Below are 21,738 nucleotides of genomic sequence, written 5' to 3' on the forward strand. Positions count from 1 at the left end.
CCACCAAAAGCACAGCAAAGGCTTGAGACACGACACTGGATGAGGTCACCTGCAGTTACCTTCCAACAGTTTGCTCTGTGAGCAGTCCAGGTTAAAGGTGACGGGGGTTTACCTCCAGGGGCTGTAAATCACAACTGTGCAGATACACACAGGAAGATATGGAGTAAAGTACACAAGCAGAGCCACAGCACACAGGATTAACAGGTGTCTAATAGGTGTGCTAAACTCATTGAAAGACTCTGGGTCTTGTAACCCACTCAGCTGTAAAGAGAGGTGTGAGCAGCAAGGGATCTGTAGAAATGGAGCATCTCTCCTGTGGAGACAGGCTGAGGGAGTTGGGCTGTTCAGCCTGGACAAGAGAAGGCTCTGGGGAGACCTTGGAGCCCCTTGCAGTGCCCCAAGGGAGCCTACAAGAAAAATGGAGAGGGATTTCTGCCAAGGGCATGTAGTAACAGGACAAGGGGGAATGGCTTCAAACCAACAAATGTAGGTTTAAATCAGATATGCAGAAGAAGTTCTTCCCCGTGAGGGTGGGGAGGCCCTGGCACAGGTTGCTCAAAGAAGCTGTGGCTGGCCCCTCCCTGGGAGTGTCCACGGCCAGGTTGGATGGGGCTTGAAACAATCTGGGATAGTAGAAGATGTCCCTGCTTGTGGCAGGGGGTGGAATGAGTAGAGTTTTGAGTTTTCTTCCAACCCAAACCATTCTGTGGTCATATCATAAGATTCTTTGAAATGCTGTTTCTGACAACTGAGAATTCCCATGATCTGAAATTGCAAAACTACCTTTCTGGGGCAAGAGCTACTGAGTCAGGAAAAAAAAAAAGAAAAAGGCAGGGCCTAATACTTATGTAAAACCAACACAAGCTCTTAGTTAATATGAGCAGAAAATGTCTATTCAGCTATTCTATTCTCTCCTTTTCAAATCGTCCTTCAATTATGGATGTGAGATGACTGAAAATAAAACCGCTGGATTTTTCAGAGGCATTAAATATATAGTTACCACCCAAATACTACCCTTTAATATTGTTCCCACATTACAAAATCTGATAATTCATGTCTTTATTGTTGTAACTGTGTTGCAACACTATATCAAACATGCCTGAACACGCAGGACTGAGTGACAGGTGTCTCCTGCACCCTGCAGGAAAAGCTGGAATTTTTCTAGTGTTGGTTTTGTCAGAAAAGATGCTTTTATGACAATAAAAATCACTCAACTCTAACTTCAGTAAAAGCCCACTCTTCAGAGGTGTTGGTTTGGATTTGGCTATGTTGTGTTTCTTACACTGAGATCTTAGTACCAAAATGAAGTAAACATCATAAAGTAGAAACGAGGTGCCTTCCAAGTCTCTCTGCTGTGCAGGGTGAGGAAATCCTCCCCGCCTTGTCCCAGCCGGTGGTGCTGCAGCAGCAGGACACCGCTCCCGGTGCAGTGCAAGGCTGTTTCCAAAGCATTTTGAAGCCCACTGTGCCTGAGATTCTGTGAAAACTCAAGAGGAGCAGCGGGGAGGCAGCAGGAGCCCCGTGGTGCAGGAGGGCTCCCTGCTCCCGACCCGAGCCCGGCAGTCCCGGTCCTGGCTCGCAGCCCGAGCACTCCCTCGCCTCATCCGTGTTTGCCTTGCGTAAGGTGGCCCTGGCCGAGCCTATAAAGCCTCAGCCTGCGGGGTTCGTGCCAGTGGCACCATGGCAGCCTCGAGGGACGCGGCGCTGCTGGCCTGGATCCTCTTCATCGGGGGCACGGCGCTGGTGGCCACAGGTAAGCACCGGGGGTTCTGCTCTGTGGTCCCTGCAGGGAGAGAGGGCACCTGCAGCTGCCTCCCGGGGCAGCCCCTGTGCCTCCCGAGAGCTGGGCACCGACCCTGGGCGGAGATGGACACAAACCCTGGGTAGAGCTGGGCACAAACCCTGGGCACAAACCCTGGGCAGAGCTGGACACAAACACTGGGCAGAGCTGGATGCAAACCTTGGGCTGAGCTGGGCACCAACTCCGTGCACAGCTGGACCCACAATCTGAGCTGCAGTAGCAAAAAGCTCATTTCAGTTTTTAATCTGCTTTCAGTCATTTCTCTTATTTGCCTTTTTTGCAAATAGCAAAATCAAATCCCTGTCCCAAAATCTTGCCTGCTGAGGCCAAGCAGCCGCAGCACCACATCTGCAATTTGATATTAAGAACTTTCACACCGGTCTTAAAATGAGTCTTCCTTAAATGTTAACAGTATTTGTCTGTGCCAGACTATTTTTAGGTATGTTAGAAGCTTTTTCTCCTGGCTGTACATACTATCAAGAGTCTGGAACATATTTTCTCTGTTCATTGCCTTTTCTTAATGAGAGCAATCTATTGGGTTTTTATCTAACAACCCAGAGCAAAAAGAGATTAAGATCTATGTGCAACCACTAATGTGTGTATGGCAAGACAATATATATGATATACCTGAGGGAGATTATACATACAGACCAATCAAAATGAAACATGAAGGCTGAAACAATGTCATCTATACTGATTTAATAGAGGTGTAATAAAACTTGGTTAGAATAAATTAGTAAATCTAAAATTTAAATGAGTAAATACTAGTAATCAAATTAGTGAAATAAAATAGTAGATTAGAATAGTGTACTGTTAAAACTGATCAGAGTTTGTTGAAGCTTTATGTATAAAAATTACTTGTTTCAGTAAACTAAAGGCATCTATTTAAGTAGCAAATCTGGCAATAGCTTAGAAATAAACCAATTATGTGATTTTGTGCTCCTGTCCCACAGAACAAAAAGCAGAACAACCAGAAGCGGAGACCAAATATGGGAGAGTCCGAGGGTACCAATTCAAAGTAGACACAGCTGAGAGAACTGTAAATGTTTTTTTGGGACTTCCTTTTGCTAAGCCTCCAGTTGGACCACTGAGGTTTACTGAACCCCAGCCACCTGAGCCATGGGAAGGTGTCAGAGACGCCACTTCTTACCCACCAATGTAAGGCAATGACAAAACCACTGAACTTTTAATGATGTTACACTCTGTGCAATTCCATGATACTGATGGATACATTGATACAGGACAATCCACAAAGATAAATTCCTTGGTGCCATCTCGTTGCACCTGCAGCTCTTACAGTGGATGCATTTCTAAAGGCACCTTTATAAGCTGTTCTCTTTACTAAAAGCTGCTATCTTATGGGCATCAGTGATGAACTGAGATGGACCAGCACTTTTCTGATAATGCTCTGGCTCAGGAGCACTTGGCTATCACTTACCATTGACTATAAACCTTTGGAGCAGATACAGAAAGAAGCTGGGGAAATGCTGGAATACAACATTAGGCAAAAATGCTGAGTCAAGTGCTTAAAAGGGCACATAAAAAGGCAGAGCAATTCTAATCGACATTGTAATTGTCTCACTCCAGTTGTCCTATTGCCCTTGTTTAGTGTCTCAAGCCTAATATCTACCATTGCAAAATAAAAAGCTATTGGAGACGTAAAATAATTAATTTATATTTTCATTGAAGTCATCTATAGCCATATGTATTTGCAGATATATTTCTGTGATATTTTGAAACATGCAAAATTGTATCTACATGTCACTGTGTACTGCAGTGTCTTTATTTTTACAGATCTCATTAATGACAGGTCAAAGGAAGAAAATATATTAAAAGGAAAAAAAATTTTATTCAATTGCCACCAATCCAGAAGTGTACTAGAGATCAGTTTCTGGTTTGCACTTTTTTGTGGAAGTACAAGAAAACTTCATAGCTTTCAGGTTTTAGTTAATTCTGTTGCTTGTTACTTTTTCACTTATTCAGGTGTCTACAGGATAAAGTACAAGGACAATATTTTTCAGACATGATTACCAATAGAAAAGAGAAAGTTCCTCTCCAAGTGTCTGAGGACTGCTTGTACCTGAATGTGTACACACCCGTTTCTACAGGAAAGCAGGAGAAGCTGCCTGTAAGCAAAATCCTTCTAACACCGTGAGCAAAATTATCTGACAGCAAACCTACAACCTGTGCCATGAGCAGACATACAGGACAGTTCTGTAGTGATGATAAACTTAAACGCTTTGCCCCAGCAAATATTAACTGAAATTAAAGAGACAAAGAATACTATTTTACAAGAAAAATTGTATTGGCATTTTAGCTAAGCAGTGCTTGATTGACTCTAAATACTCTGTCCAAAGTCACAGGACACTGTGACAGTGTAGGTATTTAACAAAATCAATGCAAATTTGTAGACCTGCAGGCCTTAGATTCGAAAGATTTCTCCCATTTGTGAAATGTAATCTGAAAGAATCAGGCGTGAAACAGCACAAAATAATATATCTTGGGTTGTATTTAGTTTTTATCACTGGGAGCTCATACCTGTGCTGGGTTGATCCTGTCTTTTTTCTTTCCAGGTGTTAGTATGGATCCATGGAGGTGGATTAGTTTTTGGAGCAGCTTCATCCTATGATGGCTCAGCATTAGCAGCCTTTGACAACGTGGTGGTTGTAACAATTCAGTACAGATTAGGTATTGCTGGATATCTTAGGTAAGATGTTTTATCTCAGTTTTTCCTAAGTGGCTTCCAAAATGATGTGTGCAAAGTCTTTGTGAAGCGCAGAAGACTTGCTTATGCAAAGAAACATTTCTGAATTGCATCTGCAAGAGTTGGGAACAATTTCCAGTCCCAAGGCAGCTTCCAGACCTGTTCTTGAGGGGTTGTTGCTCCAATCTCAGGGCTTTCCAAGCCATTCATTTGTCAGTTGTGTAGAGAATGGCAGATGATTTTTCACACCACAGATTGTATTTTCCTTCGCCTTTTTGCCTGCATTGAGCATTTAAACAAATCTGTTCTCTCCCTGCAGCACTGGTGATGAGCATGCCCGAGGTAACTGGGGGTATTTAGATCAAGTAGCGGCTCTTCGGTGGATTCAGGAAAATATCATACATTTTGGAGGAGATCCAGGATCTGTCACTATCTTTGGAGAATCTGCAGGAGGAATCAGTGTTTCTGCTCTTGTAAGTTCACAGTAATATTGAATTTTAATTACTTAGGGGAAAAAAACCCTACCATCCATTTTCAGTATCTCCATGAGAAGTCAATGAGAGAAAAGGGATGTTATCACAATGACAAATCACCTGGGTCTTTGATACAGCAGTAAGGCAACAATACAGCAAAACAATACAGATTTTGATTGATGAAACTGTGTAATTTTCATACTCAAATATTGTAGTTATGTGCCAGAATGTTATTACTGATCTGCTGAATTAAATTCTGGTTGGTTTGTTTTTTTTTTTAAATGTAAAAATTCCCTCAAAGTCTAACCTAATGAGAAAAGTCCTTTAAAAGGAGTTATGGACCCTTGCCCATTCCCTGTTTGCTTTGACAGCCACTTGTGCAAAGTAATCGAGGTGAACAGTCATGATAGCTGAGCTAGCCCTGCAGGTTGTGACCCAGTGATTGTGTAAAATCTTTGTATCAATGTAGAGCACATTGGCTACGAAGCTCTCCTTCTCCAGTCCCTCACAATTTGGTGCAGATCACACGGTTGAACCAGGGTTCGTTGTACATGGGATAAAAATTCCTGTTTCCTCTGGCCAATAGTTGTTTATTGCCCTTCTGCAGCACAGCCAGGCTGCTTTGGGCACATTCAATCTGTACCTGGCTTGCAGTGCATTGCCACGAAGCGCTGGAAGCAGAGTGCTGGGGGAGGGGACAGGCAGCCGAGCTCCTGATCCCTGAGAGTGCTGCCAAAGCACTTTGCTCAGCTGGACTATGGTCAGCGGCTACACAGTAACACTCTTACGACATGGGCGTTCAAAATGTTTCAAATGGCTGCTGCTGACACTGAAATCCGAAGCCGCTAGTTAGAACGCAGCGCTCCTCACGCTCCTTCTTGCTTTTCCACAGATCTTATCTCCCCTGGCCAAGGGCTTGTTCCACAAGGCCATTTCAGAGAGTGGTACTGCAGCCCTGGGTTTGTTCACTGAACAGCCTAACGAGGAAGCACAAGTGAGTATTTGTGGTAATTTTAATCACTTTTCCCAGATAGTTTTGCATATCTTAAACTGTTCATTCAAAAATATAGAAACATGGTTTTTTCCTTGTGAAACAAAACACACAGTCATTAAAGACAGTATTTCTGTTGCAAATAGTACACGTTTAATGATGATGTTCAAACACCCAAATATCCATAAAGAAAAAGAGAGAAGACAGGGAAGAAGAATTAAATGTAAAGGAATATTATAACATGTAGTGTCTTCAAGAAAAGTCAACCTATAATTTTTGGCTGGAAAATGGTATCAGATTCTGAATCCTCTTCTCTTCCCCTCCTGTTTGATGCCTGTAGTGTGCAAATAAACAAGACTTTATTAAGTTTTTTAATTTGAGAAGTACTGGCTTCAACACCTTTCTTTTCTCTTCAACTAAAGAAACAATTTCCCGGAACCTGGGATATAAAAGAGGCAGCTCTCTCTAATGACAGCTTGTTACTCCAGCCAAAAGGACATCACCAAGAGTGGTGCTCTCTGTTACCCTGTATGTCATACATGAAATCCCTATTTGTGCTTGGTCTTTGCATATTAAGTGCCTTAATTAATTTGAGCTTAATATTTTTAAATTGAATGTTAAAATCAATCCATCAGCCCAGGTACACTAATCAAGTTTTTATGATCTTCCTGTGTTTACTGTATACCTTTACAAGTGTTTTAAGATGTGTTGGATGTATTTTTTTTTTTTTTGTTTTACTTGTATCTTGGTTTCAAGGCAGATTTTAAAAACCCCGGTTGCAACAAACAGCCCAGCCCTCATAAGCACATGACCCTTATCTCAACTAATATCACCCCTCTGACCAGGAGGAGCCATTGGTGGACAGAGGTGGTCTGTCAAAGGGAGAGCACCAATCACCTTGAACCAAAGGGGTGGGCTGTGGGCGGACTGTGGGCGGAGCAAAAGCTATAAAAGAAAGAAAAAGAAAGACACGTGGTCTCATTCTCCCATCCTCTCCAGCTTGCTAAGGCAGTGCTGGAGAAGCCTACCCCTTTCTAGGGGCTTTTTAGAAATAGATTTCTTTTTGACCAGCCTAAACTGCAAGTTTATTTTTTCTCTACCTGAGGTTCAGAGCTGTCTTAAGCCTAAAGTTCCTGAATCCCTGCGCTCCTGGGGCATATCTCTCGAGCCATCTGGATCCCAAATTTTTATATTTTGTTAGTTTTTTGCAATTTTTCAACTTTTTTTCTGTTTTAATAAATTGTTTTAATTTCTACAAAGAGTTGTCTCATTCCTCACAACTCTTTTGGGGGCTCTCCGGGATCCTATTTTTGCCCTAAAATCCAGGTATTTTGGTTAATTTTACTATTTTTGAATTTTTGCGGTTTTTTGGTTTTTCTCCTTGGATTTTCTGGGCTCCCACAAGGATTACTGCAGCAGAGAAAGGACACCTCCGGTGGAGAAAGACTTGTGGTAAGGCTTGAACCCTTCTTAAAGGGAACTTAGTTAGGGACTTACCCTTTTTAAGGGCTATTAGTTTTTGGGGAACCTCCGAGTGGAATTCCTTTTGTGAGAGAGTGTGTGGGGGGGTTGGCCGCCCCCAGTGTGTGTGTGAGTGTGCTTGAAAGGGTTCATTTTTAAGGGCACCACGAGGGATCACCCTTTAGAGACACAGAGGGGAAGATCGAGTGTGGTGATCAGCCTTTCTGGGGGGAGGTTTCCACGTTTTAGGGGTGTGCGCAGCCCCAAATTCATTTTTATTAGTGTCTCAGTCTCCTCGGGTCTAGAACTGAGGAGAAACCTCATTTTAAACCCCTCTCTTTTTCTTTTCGCCGCGTGGTCGGCGGCCATTTTGAAATTTCGGGCTGCCGCGTGGTCGGCGGCCATTTTGAAATTTCGCGCCGCCGCGTGGTCGGCCGCCATTTTGAAATTTCGGGCCGCCACGTGGTCGGCCGCCATTTTGTGTCCTTTTAATTTGAACTGCACCCCTTTGCCGTTTTAAGTGCATGTGTGAACTTGTTTTAGCTGCACTCTTGTGGTTAGTGCTATCTAGCACCTTTATACTTCCTGTTAGTTTGGAGTGTTTGGGTTATTGGATTGTAGTTGTAATTTGCTTTATCTGCTTTAATCATAAGACACTGCTTTGATATTTTGAATTACTGCTTGTGTTATTCATTATAATCTTTTTCCTTTAATTCGATTATAAATATTTTAAATTTATCTCTCCTTTGCTAATAAAGACAACTCCTGTTTCTTAAGTATTATATGTATAAAGCTATCTAAATTTCAGTTATACTTTAAACAATTTAAATATTCACTAATTATTCTTTTTATAATTAAAACTAATATTTTCTTGCAACATATTTGTTTCTCACCAGCCTACCATATTTAATTTTCCCACAGATTCGCCATCATTCATTCCCTTATATATCTACTAACCTTGCTTGCTTTTCTCTACATTAGTTGTATTGTATTTTATGCTTATAACTTTATTATCATTTTTTTATTGTGATAGTGTATTGAATTTAGGTTATTTTGTAATATTATTTCCTTATGCAATATTTTAATTGTTTTATATAATACAATACTTTGGTTTATTTAATTAAAAAAAAAAAAAAAAAAAAAAAATTTTTTTCTTCTGCACTAGCTACTTGTTTGCTTCCCAGTAACAAAATGGGACAAGCGAATAGCAAAAAGAAAGACCTAATGAAGAAATACAAAATCTTCCCAGACAGTCCGTTAGGACAAATGCTCCTAAAGTGGGAAGAAAATCTTTTAACTAAAGAAAAAGACCAGTGTCAAATGATTAGGTACTGTGTTTTTAAGTGGCCAAAACATAAAATTAACAAAGATGGACTCAGATGGCCCAAGTATGGGTCTTCTGAAAAATGGCTTTGTGAGGCTTTGCATTCTTATGTACATTACAAAGCTCCAAAACATTCTGATGAATTAGACTATGCTAAAATTTGGTTAAATTATTGGCAAAAACAAAATGAGGACCAAAGCAAAAAAATAGAATTGGAAGAGGAAACTAAATCTAATTCAATTGGACTTAATAAAAATTCAAACCAAATTTTTTCCATTGCAGAAGAACACAAACAGAAAGAAAAACAAAAACCTAAATTAAATAAACCAAAGTGGGACCCCCTAGACTACCTTCCTCCAGTAACTCCTCCAGAAAGGAGGGTCCAAATTGAACAAGAAAGGGTCCTTCCTTCATCAAGCCACCCAATCGAAAGGGACTCAGAAAATGAGAATGAAAGTGAAAAAGAAAATTCTGTTCCTTCCTGCTCTCACAAAAAGACAACCGGACAAAGGATTTCTTCTAGCCAGGATGGCCCAGCATCTTGCACTAGAAAGAAATCATTTAAAACACCTGACTGTCCCACCTGCCTTAGCACTCCCCATGAGTCTAAAATTTTACCTCTTAGGGAGGTACCCATGGGAAATGCTCAAGGAGGAATTGGTTATGTAGTTGTACCTCTAGCTTCATCTGAGGTACGGGAATTTAAAAAAGAAATGAAAAGTCTGATGGCTGACCCCATTGGTCTAGCTGACCAATTTGATCAATTCCTCGGCCCTAATATTTATAATTGGGGAGAGATACAATCCATCCTTCACTCCTTATTCACCATTGAGGAAAGAAAATTGATTAGAGCTGCAGGAGTGACAGTCTGGGACAGAGAAAATAATTCTAATCAGGGCCCAATTGGAGAACAAAAATTACCACTGACAGACCCTGAATGGAACCCAAATTCAGAAGAGGGCAGGAGGAACATGAAAGACTACAGAAATTTAATTATAAAAGGGATTAGAGAAGCTGTTCCTCGAGTTAATAATATGAAAAAAGCATTTTGTGGGGAACAGGAAAAGGATGAGTCCCCAACAGCTTGGATGGCTCGGTTAAGGAATAACATTCAACTTTATTCTGTCATTGACTTAGACAGTGAGGGAGGCAAAACTATGCTAAAGGTACATTTTGTGCTTCACTCCTGGCCTGACATCAGGAAAAAATTAGAAAAATTGGAAAAATGGCCAGAGAGGGAACTAGATGAATTACTGGAGGAAGCCCAAAAAGTCTTTGTTAGGAGGGATGAAGAGAGGATGAAGGCTAAAAGCCGAATAATGAATAACAGTACTAATGCTCCAATCCACAACCCTCCTACACAAAGAACTTCCCAAAGGGGCATCCCACAACAGCAAACCCAAATCTGCCCTCAGCAACAGCCACAGGTTTGTGTTTGCAATAAACAACCTAACCCAATTGTTCAAAGACCTGAGAGGTTAATTTGCACATACTGTAATAAACCAGGCCACGGGCAGTGGTACTGTTTTAAAAAGCAGAGAGATCAAGGAGTCCTTCAAATGGAGGGACAAATTTTGAACAACTGAAGGGGTCAGGGGCTTTATTCTCTGGGGCAAAAACATCTTAAAGAGCCCTTGATAAAATTAGAAGCTGGACCCCAGAGACAACAAGTGGAGTTTTTAGTGGACACAGGTGCTGAAAGAACCTGTGTCACTGAAACACCTCCAGGATGTTTTATTTCTCAAGATACATTAGATATATATGGTGCTAATGGTGAAAGCTTTGCTGTTCCTGTAATTAAAAATGTAATCCTTTCCATACAAGGACGTACCCATACAGGGGATGTGCTATACCTACCTCAAGCTGGGATCAATCTTTTAGGACGTGACTTCCAAATACCTCTGAGGGTTGGGGTGGTACCGCAGGGTGGAAAAATGACCACTAAATTGTTTGTTTTATCTTTAGTAGATGAGCAACACATTGACCCGGTAGTGTGGGCCAAACCTGGCAACCGGGGAAAAATGGACATCACACCTCTAACAATTGAGTTGCTCCCAAATAGCCAGCCAGTACGTGTACCACAATATCCCCTCTCCAAGGACAAAAGAAAGGGCCTGAAGCCTGTTATCATGGACTTATTACAAGATGGAATTCTTGAGACCTGCAAATCCAGTTACAACACTCCAATTTTGGCTGTCCAGAAACCAGATAAGTCATTCCGGCTTGTACAAGATCTGCGTGAGGTCAATAAGAGAGTCCAAACCAGGTACCCACTGGTGCAGGACCCCTATACACTCCTGAGTCGGGTACCCCCAGCACATGCCTGGTTCTCTGTTATTGACCTTAAAGATGCTTTCTGGTCATGTCCTCTAGATTCTCATTGCAGAGACATCTTTGCATTTACCTGGGAGGATCCAGACACTGGACGGAGGCAGCAGCTGCGCTGGACTCGACTGCCTCAAGGTTACACCGAGGCACCCACACTCTTTGGCCAAGCGCTAGAAGATTTGCTAAGTTCCTTTTCTCCACCCGAAGGGATTCAGGTAACTCAGTACGTAGACGACCTGCTCCTCTCTGGGGAACAGGAGTCTACGGTAAGAACTGCTACAATTCAGTTACTGAATTTTCTAGGGAGGAACGGGCTGAGGGTGTCAAAACCTAAATTACAATTTGTGCTACAGGAGGTGAAGTATTTGGGACATCTAATTGGCCATGGCACAAAAAAACTCAGTGCTGAAAGAGTAGAAGGAATCCTAAATCTACCACCTCCAACTTCAAAACGAGAAATCCGGCAATTATTAGGCCTATTTGGATACTGCAGACTGTGGATTGATCAGTATTCACAATCTGCCAAATTTTTATATGAAAAACTAATAGAAGAAGAACCTTTTAATTGGACTAATTCAGACACACAAAAATTACAAAATCTGAAAGAGAAATTAACAAAAGCACCTGTTTTAAGCCTTCCTTCACTAGAAAAACCCTTCGATCTATTTGTTAATGTGGAGAAGGGAGTTGCCTATGGCGTCTTGACCCAGGAGTGGGGAGGAGTCAGGAAGCCGGTTGCTTTTCTTTCCAAATTACTGGATCCAGTGTCCAGAGGATGGCCCGTCTGCATCCAGTCCATCGCCGCAGCAGCTGTTCTGGTCTCGGAGAGTCAAAAACTCATTTTTGGTGGAGACTTGACAGTGCATACACCACACTCAATCAAAACCATTTTAGCTCACAGGGCTGCAGAGTGGTTAACTGACCCAAGAATAGTCAAATATGAAGCCATTCTCATGCACTCAGACCACCTGAGGTTAGTTGTGTGTACACACCAAAATCCAGCTCAATTCCTTTATGGGACCCCATCAGAAAAAGAAATTGAACACAATTGCATTGAGATAATTGACATCCAAACAAAAGTCAGAGAGGACCTGGTGGACTGTCCCCTCAATGAAGGGGAAATCCTCTTCATTGACGGGTCATCTCGAGTGGTGGATGGAAAGCGATGCTCTGGCTATTCAGTGGTCGATGGACACCAAATGTGTGTGCTAGAAAAGGGCAGATTGCCACCAACCTGGTCAGCTCAGGTCTGTGAGCTCTATGCCCTAGAAAAAGCACTCCACCGACTAGCAGGAAGCATCGGGACCATTTACACTGACTCCAGATACGCTTATGGCGTAGTCCACACCTTTGGAAAAATCTGGTCCGAAAGGGGGTTCCTAAACACCAAAGGGAAAGATATCCTACATAAGGAATTGATCCTAAAAATTCTAAAAGCACTGCAACTGCCTCAGGTGATCTCAGTGGTGCATATTCCAGGTCATCAATCGGGAACCACAAAAGAAGCTCGGGGGAACAACCTAGCAGACTTGGCAGCAAAAGAAGCAGCAGTGGAAGAAGAGGTAAAAGTGATGGAAGTAAACCAACTTCCAGCTAACACCACCACATCTGACACTATTCCACAAACTAACATTTTACCCACGCCCATTTTTACTGATCAGGAAAAACAGAAATTAGTTTTAATTGGTGCCAATGAGGATTCTCAAGGCCGCTGGTATTTACCAGATAAACGCCAAATTTTAAACAAAAATTTAACCCGAGAAATTCTACAAAATATTCACCAAAGCAATCATTGGGGTTCAAAGGCTCTGGCGGATCACTATCTCAGAACCTTTGGATGCACTGGTGTTTATGAAATAGCCAACCAAATAACCCGGGACTGTGTAATCTGTCAAAAAGTTAACAAAAAGGTAATGAAAAAGAAAACGGGCGGAGGAATTGAATTAGCAATCAGGCCTTTCCAAAACATTCAAATTGACTTTACAGAAATGCCTCCTGTCCAGAGGTGGAAATACCTATTGGTAATCGTTGATCACCTTACCCACTGGGTGGAAGCTATTCCAACTGTCAATGCAACAGCCCAGACAGTGAGTAAGGTGATCCTCGAGCAAATTATCCCCCGTTATGGGATAGTCCACCGCATAGATTCAGATCGAGGTACTCATTTTACCTCCCAAATTGTACAACAATTGGCTCAGCAATTAGGAACAAATTGGAGATTACACACCCCGTGGCATCCACAGAGCTCTGGGAGAGTGGAACGGATGAACCAGACAATCAAGAACATCCTCACAAAATTAATGCTGGAAACAAAATGGACCTGGGTAAAATGCCTTCCACTTGCTCTTCTTAGAATCAGGACACAGCCAAGATCTGATTTGGGTTGTTCACCATATGAGATGTTGTATGGATTACCCTACCTTGCTACACCACAAGAGTTGAATGTGAAAGAGTGTGGAAACACCAGTGTACAACAATATGTACAGATAATTGCCAAAAATCTAGAGTTGCTAAGGGAAAGAGGTTTTCTACCACAAACTCCCCCACTTGATTTTAATTTACATCACATCAATCCAGGTGACTGGGTGTTAATAAAATCCTGGAAAGAAAAGTCATTAACCCCATCCTGGGAAGGTCCATTTCAGGTCCAGCTAACCACTGAAACAGCTGTCCGGACATTTGAAAAGGGCTGGACGCATGTCAAGAGGGTGAAGGGTCCGGTGGCACCACCAATTGAAGAGAAGAAACCTCCAGACAAACCATCAAACTAAACACCCTGTTTGAAAGCTCCACTCAGCATCCCTCACTCCAAGTTAATAAAATCCTGTACTCCCAGTTCTTCCCCAGTTATACCTCAGTAATAAGTGCTAGCTACAAGTTGTTAAACTAAGTTGAAAATATTTTGCTGTTAATTCTGTTCTTTGTTATTCCCTTTTACAGATTCTGCCTTCACACAACCATATTGTCACATCAACTGTATAGTAAGGCTCCATTTGAAGCCAGCATTCTCTTCCAATAACAGTCCAATCAGACTCCAAAATTATGGGCACGATAACTCTAATCTTTGACAAGGCCAACCCTAAAATAACCATGAGTTTCCAGAAGCCTGAGGTCACTGAAGAACCATCTGAAGGTGAGATGCCTAAAGAAAGGACGAAAGAAGCAAAGATGACAACCCCCACCAGCAGAGGCAACCCAAATGCTGACAGCTCCTCTCGGGTATGCCAAAAGGGGAAAGTGAGCAACATCCTGCTACTGAGTGTCATCTGTCTCTGGGTCCTCTGGCCTCCCTTTACACAAGCAGCCGACAGCCGCTGTAACAGATGTTACAAGACTGTGTACCAGGCAGAAGGAGGCTCATTTCAAATTCGACACTTTTTCCGAGCACATACTTATGTTAATCCATCTTGTTATAACATAACAAGGTTGAGTATCTGCTCAGAAAAAGGTCACAAGTACTGGATTGGCAAAAACATTGGCACCCAAATACATAAGCAGAAGGGAGAGTGCCCCTCCCAAGATGATTGGCTCTGTTTCAATTTTAGATACATAACCAAGACAGAAGATTTGTTAAAAAGAAAGACCTATGACACTGACCTGATCCAAGAGGTGGTCATAGAAGAAAAGGAAAAACAAAAAGAAAACAATCCTTTGATGTCAAGGAAAAACTTGTTTATTGACCTGGCAGAAAGGATTGGACAACAGCTAAATTTAACAAATTGCTGGGTGTGCGGAGGAACTTTAGAATCGGAGAGTTGGCCTTGGCGGGGAGTCAGTCTTGGGCCCCCCGATTTACTCCGACTGAGTAATCTCTCCCCCACAACCAGACATGACAATGAAACCTGGCTGCTAAGCAATACTGTTATTGGAGAAGAATGCATCTGGAGGAAAGGAAGAAAATTTTTAGAAGAAGTTGGTGAGACAATATGCAAAAGGTACCTGGTAACTGATGGGCAAAAACATTGGTGGATACCTCAAGAACCAGATGTATTCTGGTCTGCAGAAAAGGTTAAAAACAAAAACTGCATTTTGAATCCTGTTAAAAAACTCTGGCAGTGCTGGGATCAAGGAAATCCATATTCTGTCCTGCCACAAATTTCTAAGTACTGGATTACAGCAGCAAGTATACAACCCCACTTCTGGGAAGCACCACAAGACCTCTACTGGATCTGTGGTAACCGAGCTTATTCCAACTTACCACCTCGCTGGAAAGGGAGCTGCACTCTTGGAGCCATTCAACCAAACTTCTTCCTACTTGCTGAAAACGCTGGAGCCCACCTTGGAATCTCCCTTTATGATGAACTTTTCCGTACTAAGAGACATGTAATAGGAGGGACCCAGAGATGGGGAGAAGAAGAGTGGCCACCTGAGAGGATCCTAGAGACTTATGGACCTGCAACATGGGCACAGGATGGGAGCTGGGGGTACCGAACTCCCATCTACATGCTAAACCGGATCATCAGACTGCAAGCACTAATTGAGGTAATCACTAATGAGACCTCTCTTGCTCTTGAACTACTTAACACACAGCAAGGGCAAACTCGAGCAGCCGTGTACCAAAATAGGCTGGCATTGGACTATTTACTAGCTGAAGAAGGTGGAGTATGCGGCAAGTTTAACACCTCAGACTGCTGCATCCATATTGATGATCACGGCGAAGCCATCACCAAGATTACCCAAAACATCAGGAAACTAGCCCATGTTCCAGTGCAGAAATGGCAGCCCTTGATCACTTCTGAATGGTGGGAAAATATTTTCCAAGGACAATGGTGGAAGAAAGCTTTAATTATTGTTGGACTTTCCCTTACAGGACTTATTTTTCTCCCTTGTTTAATCCCTTGTTTCATCCGTCTAATCACCACTGTCGTCCAAAGCATGCCACTGATCCAGGATCTTCAAGGACAACAGCAGCGTCCACCATTCGCTCAAAAGATTATGCACATCAATAATAGTAACAATAAGAAAACTAGAAAGGAGAGAAAAATTGCCCAGCAAGTGTGGGACAGTTTTAAAGAGCTTGAATCTATCCCTGAAGAGTTATCTACCTCCACTTAAATGCAAAGACCAAAGATGTGAGCATAAGAGAAAAAGGGGGGACTTGTCATACATGAAATCCCTATTTGTGCTTGGTCTTTGCATATTAAGTGCCTTAATTAATTTGAGCTTAATATTTTTAAATTGAATGTTAAAATCAATCCATCAGCCCAGGTACACTAATCAAGTTTTTATGATCTTCCTGTGTTTACTGTATACCTTTACAAGTGTTTTAAGATGTGTTGGATGTATTTTTTTTTTTTTTGTTTTACTTGTATCTTGGTTTCAAGGCAGATTTTAAAAACCCCGGTTGCAACAAACAGCCCAGCCCTCATAAGCACATGACCCTTATCTCAACTAATATCACCCCTCTGACCAGGAGGAGCCATTGGTGGACAGAGGTGGTCTGTCAAAGGGAGAGCACCAATCACCTTGAACCAAAGGGGTGGGCTGTGGGCGGACTGTGGGCGGAGCAAAAGCTATAAAAGAAAGAAAAAGAAAGACACGTGGTCTCATTCTCCCATCCTCTCCAGCTTGCTAAGGCAGTGCTGGAGAAGCCTACCCCTTTCTAGGGGCTTTTTAGAAATAGATTTCTTTTTGACCAGCCTAAACTGCAAGTTTATTTTTTCTCTACCTGAGGTTCAGAGCTGTCTTAAGCCTAAAGTTCCTGAATCCCTGCGCTCCTGGGGCATATCTCTCGAGCCATCTGGATCCCAAATTTTTATATTTTGTTAGTTTTTTGCAATTTTTCAACTTTTTTTCTGTTTTAATAAATTGTTTTAATTTCTACAAAGAGTTGTCTCATTCCTCACACTGTAGATGGTTTATTCTCTAACTCCTTTATGTCACCCAGCCTTCTCAGCCCAGCACATTATTTACCAGAATTTTTATCTTGGAATATTTCTGTATCAAAAAAAATCTGGAGGCAGAGGTTTTGTCCTTCTGCCCATCCTGTGGTGTGAAGGGCTGTGAGGGCTTCCAAATCCCTCCCTCTGGAGCTGAGACATGCCAGGGTCCAGCAACTCTTGTGCAGGAGGTCCATCTCCTCCAGCTGGACTCAGTGTCTCATAGAGCCAGATATAGGAAATGTGTTCAAAACTGTTTGTTTTTACTGCTTGCAGAAAATTGCTGCTGTCTCTGGCTGTGAAAAATCCAGTTCAGCTGCAATAGTTGAATGCTTGAGAGAAAAAACAGAAGAAGAGCTAGTACAGATAACACTGAAGATGGTAGGTGAAATGATACTTCTTGCATTTAACTGACATCTCAGACTTTTTCATAACAGAGAATACTATTTGTGTGCTGTGATATTAGGAGAACTTGATGTGAATGTAAAATCTGACTTTCTTGACCTTTTCAGGACATGACAGCACTGCAGCTGTGCAGCGATGCCTCGCCTGAAAAGTGCAAACAGGTTACTGCCCTTCCATTCTGCATGCACTTGGAGCTACCTGTGGTTTTCTGTCATGCTCTACCAGGGCAAGGAAAAGAAAATGGCACAGATTATTCTGGAGAACCTGAAAATCAAATAATATATTATGTCTTACTTAAAAGCTCTTATCACAGTACTGGACTCCATGTGCCTTTGACATTTCAATACAGAAGTTGATTTTTTCCCCCACCGTCCCACACATCCATGACAATATTGAACTAAGAAAAGATGTAAATTCAGTATAATGACTTTTGGACTTTTGTTTCACAAGCATTAGAAATACAATGTTAATCTTCACAGAATCTTCTGCCTAGTGCAGAAAATCCGTCAGAGAAAATTTTAAGCTGGCTTGGATACCATTACTTCTTGTATTTTCATTAGGCTTCACTTTGGAACTGCAGTAAAAATCTAAACTTTTAGAAGCAAAACTAATGTATTAATGAAGCTTTCTTTTTCTTTTTTCCCTTATTGTTTAGGACTTCTTTTTCATCAGTTCATGTGTAGATGGTGTATTTTATCCAAAGAGTCCCAGGGAATTACTATCTGAAAAATCAATCAATGCAGTCCCGTACATAATAGGAGTAAATAACTGTGAATTTGGATGGGGAATTCCAATGGTAAGAGACTTACAGTGTTGTTATTTAAACATCCCTTTGTAAATATAAAGTGTTTTAATAAGTATGATTCTCTGTATCACGCAGATGATGAAATATCCTCCTTTTGTGGATGGTCTGGATAAAGATGTTGCACGTCAAATTTTACAGAGCAACTTAGTACTATTCATTAAGGTGAGAGACCATTTTCTGAATAACCCAGTGCTGCTTCTTTGCTCTGGCTCTGTTTGTACCCCTGGAGGGATCTATTTCATAGGGAAATGCCATTCTACTGTACAGCTCCCTGCCATGGGAGAAATGGGCAGAGAAGCACTGCATTCCTGTTCCCTCTTGTGACTGAAAATACTCTCTAAATTTCTAGCCTAAATGCCCCTCTTCTTAAAAAGGAGGAGTTCTGTGGGAATCCAGGAGTGATGCAGGTATCTAAACACAGGTCTCTGGGACATATGAGATACCCCCAGGTTATCCAAGACATGCAGAGTACCAGCAGGTATGACAGGAGACCTGTGGGACACAACCTCCTAAAGCAGTAGCTGGGCACTAGAAACGAAAACCCAAGAGGTTTTCAGGTTTTCAGGGTGGACTGACACCTATGTTCAGCTTTCTTGAGTTTTTGGTTCCCTGTAATTTACAAATCTCTTGGCTTTGTGGTGCCTTTGTGCTATCCTGAAACCAATATAGAAAAATACTGATTAAAAGGTAAGAATTAAGGACTCTATAAACAGGGCCAGTACTTGCAAGGTGTCATTCAGTGACACAAACATCCACCATGAACTTAGAACTGCAGAGCCCAGGCTTGTTCTGAAAGGGAGAAATTATGGTCATCTACATCAATGGATTTTGTGAAATCCAGGAGGATTTCTTTGCTGTTATGAGGGTTGTTCCCTCAGAAGGGAGAACAATCAGCATCACTGACTGCTGTTTATCTAAAGGTGTTTGATCCCTTGATCTTGCATCCCTTTTTTCCCTGAGAACACCTGTATCCATAGCTGTGTAACTCCAGTCCTGAGCTCTGACACAGCTGAGGATTTTCTCTGAAAGGTGATGTTTGGGGTTCAGCCAGGGATGTGCAGATGCCACACTCATTTACTGCTCTTAGTCCTTATAATATTCATCATCATGATAAGTACTTTTTATTGCTATTTCAGGGTACTACATCTGAACTTGTTGACAGAGTGTACAAGGAGTACATGGGGGATGCAGAAAGCCCTGCTCAGGTCCGAGATGGCCTCCTGGAGGCAATGGGAGATGTCTTCTTTGTCATCTCAGCTGTGGAAGTGGCCAGATACCACAGAGGTAACTCAGTAGCATTAGAGCAATTGTAGAATTCTCTCCTGGGGGCCGTGTGGACATTATGCAGCACTCCTCACTATCCAGAGAACTGGTAGTGTTTCATTTAACCACAACAGTTTTTAATGAAAGTTTATCATCTTTGGAGCAGGTATTTTCAGCTCTCAAACTAGCACTTTTCTCTATCCTCTAGATGCAGGCAACCCAGTCTACTTCTATGAATTCCAACATCGACCAAGTTCAGTGGAAGGTGTGGTACCAGCGTTTGTAAAAGCAGATCATGGAGCTGAGATTGCCTTTGTCTTTGGAAAGCCATTCTTAGCCGGTGATGTATCCAGGCTTACTCCTTATTCCTTTTAGAACCTCATTATTACTCATTTTACTTACTGCAGGGCTTTAGAATAGAATTTCTCTCTTATAAGCATTGTAATGGGCATAAACATTTTCTGTCTTTGGTAGCAGATACTTTTCATTAAAGCATTCATCTGCAGTTCTCTCCTAGAAAAAACTCCAATAGCTCAGGGCAACAAGTAGAAGTGACTACAGCCTGCTGCAGTTCATATAGCTGCTACTAATTATTTACTTTCTAATGTGGCTATTTCATCTCTCCCTTTGCAGGAGATGCTACAAAAGAAGAAAATAAACTTAGCAGAACTGTTATGAGATACTGGACCAACTTTGCTAAAAATGGGTGAGAATCAGTGCTAACTACAGCTCAAGTTTTGGCTGTGCTGCCTAGAATATACCTACCTGCCTGAAGGTGGTTCCTAGAAATTTGGCAGAATTTAAGATAAATATTGAAGCAATTTATCTTCTTAATGGTGTTTTAAATGAACCTGCAGACAGGAGAAAAAAAAATCTAAGAGCTGGTACTCCATCTGCAATGGAGGTTTAGATCTAAAAGTAATGGCAGCTACTACACTTCTGCTGTTCCACTGATGGGAATTTTCATAGAAAATTGCCCCTTTATTCAGGTACCAGAATCACATAATCTGGGCTCATGTTGGTTTTCTGAAATGCTCTGAACCCAAGCAGTCAGAGAGCAATGAATTGGCAAATGGAGAGCTAACTTTTTGTACTATTATTTCCAGAAATCCCAACGGAGAAGGCTTGGTCCATTGGCCTCAGTATGACCTGGAGGAAAGATACCTGGGAATAGACCTGGAGCAAAAGGCAGCAGAGAAACTGAAAGAACACAGAGTGGAGTTTTGGGCACAACTCATGAAACAAACACAGACTGAAAGAAAACACACAGATCTATAAGAGCTGTGGAGGACACAGTTTGCTTTTAAAACCCAAAGAAAAGTCAAACAAAATGAGTTTGTCAGGATGCAGAGTAATAATCACCTTCTAACTCACTGTTGTGTAATCTGTTGTCCTGATCACAGTGAAAGGAGAGAAACAAGGGGAATTCAGAATATTTGTCTGACTAAAAATCACTGTTTAATGAAGAAGCAGAAAAAAATTCCCACAATCATTTAGGTTCAAACAGATCACACTACCTACTCGGTGCATGTCAAAACTGAATAATGAGGTGGGAATGGGCACATGAATTGAAATCTGTAAGAAATTATCTATACCGAATATACCATAAGTGTCAGACTATCTTACATGCTTATTCCTCTCTTCTTTCAGAAGAACATGGTTAGTTGTCCTTCCTACAACCTCTTCTTTCTCTAACTGGATAAAGCTTGTAGCGAGCAGAGCATCCATCAAACTACATCTGTGAGATGGACTTGACATCTCACAAAAGAGGACAGAAAATCTCTAGTTGTTTTATTGCTTTGTGAATTGTTATAAATGAATGTTGCTTTGATTTTTTGGAACCTCCTTTTCTTTCACTTAACTGACAGAAGCTAATTCCAAGAGGTTAAGTCACACCCAAGAAACCAGAAACACACCCAGTTTCTTTGTTCAACCTAAAGGGTTTGAAGTACCAATCATTCAGCACCTGACGCTTAAGGCTCTTGCAGATGGGGTGTAACTGTGTGTCCTTCAAGCCTTCTGCAGCAGTGCACGTGGCCGCAGCCACCCTGACCACTGAAGGTACAACTGAGACCAATATCCGGTCGTTGGGCACCAAAGTTTAACCACTCACTCTGCAGTTAGGGTGAGAACCCATAACCCCCCAGTTCTGTAATCTACATGTTTTTATGTGATTGGTTAATGTTTTCCCCATCTTGTTTTATGTATGAAGCTAGAAATACTATTTCTCTTAGTTAACTATGTATTAGTTCTAGAAAGTTCTGTACTCCTCGACACCCCATTGGTTCTTTCCCTAAGTCCCTC

General features: G+C 41.8%; 1 protein-coding gene across 2 annotated transcripts; it reads left to right on the plus strand.

Moving 5' to 3' along the window:
* Positions 1-1,648: 1,648 nt before the first annotated feature.
* Positions 1,649-21,265, plus strand: LOC138117067 (fatty acyl-CoA hydrolase precursor, medium chain-like). 2 transcript variants are annotated; one of them, XM_069027048.1, is made up of 14 exons: positions 1,649-1,753; positions 2,755-2,959; positions 3,785-3,929; positions 4,375-4,508; positions 4,825-4,978; positions 5,871-5,972; positions 17,238-17,342; positions 17,474-17,527; positions 18,022-18,162; positions 18,247-18,333; positions 19,308-19,455; positions 19,643-19,774; positions 20,068-20,140; positions 20,541-21,265. In XM_069027048.1, the coding sequence occupies exons 1-14, from the start codon at positions 1,681-1,683 to the stop codon at positions 20,710-20,712; spliced, it is 1,725 nt and encodes a 574-aa protein (XP_068883149.1). In that variant the 5' UTR covers positions 1,649-1,680; the 3' UTR covers positions 20,713-21,265. The 2 variants fall into 2 exon arrangements, with proteins under 2 accessions (XP_068883149.1, XP_068883150.1); XM_069027049.1 differs by lacking the exon at positions 17,474-17,527.
* Positions 21,266-21,738: the final 473 nt, after the last annotated feature.

Source organism: Aphelocoma coerulescens, chromosome 11 (assembly GCF_041296385.1).
Source record: "Aphelocoma coerulescens isolate FSJ_1873_10779 chromosome 11, UR_Acoe_1.0, whole genome shotgun sequence".
NCBI lineage: Eukaryota > Metazoa > Chordata > Aves > Passeriformes > Corvidae > Aphelocoma > Aphelocoma coerulescens.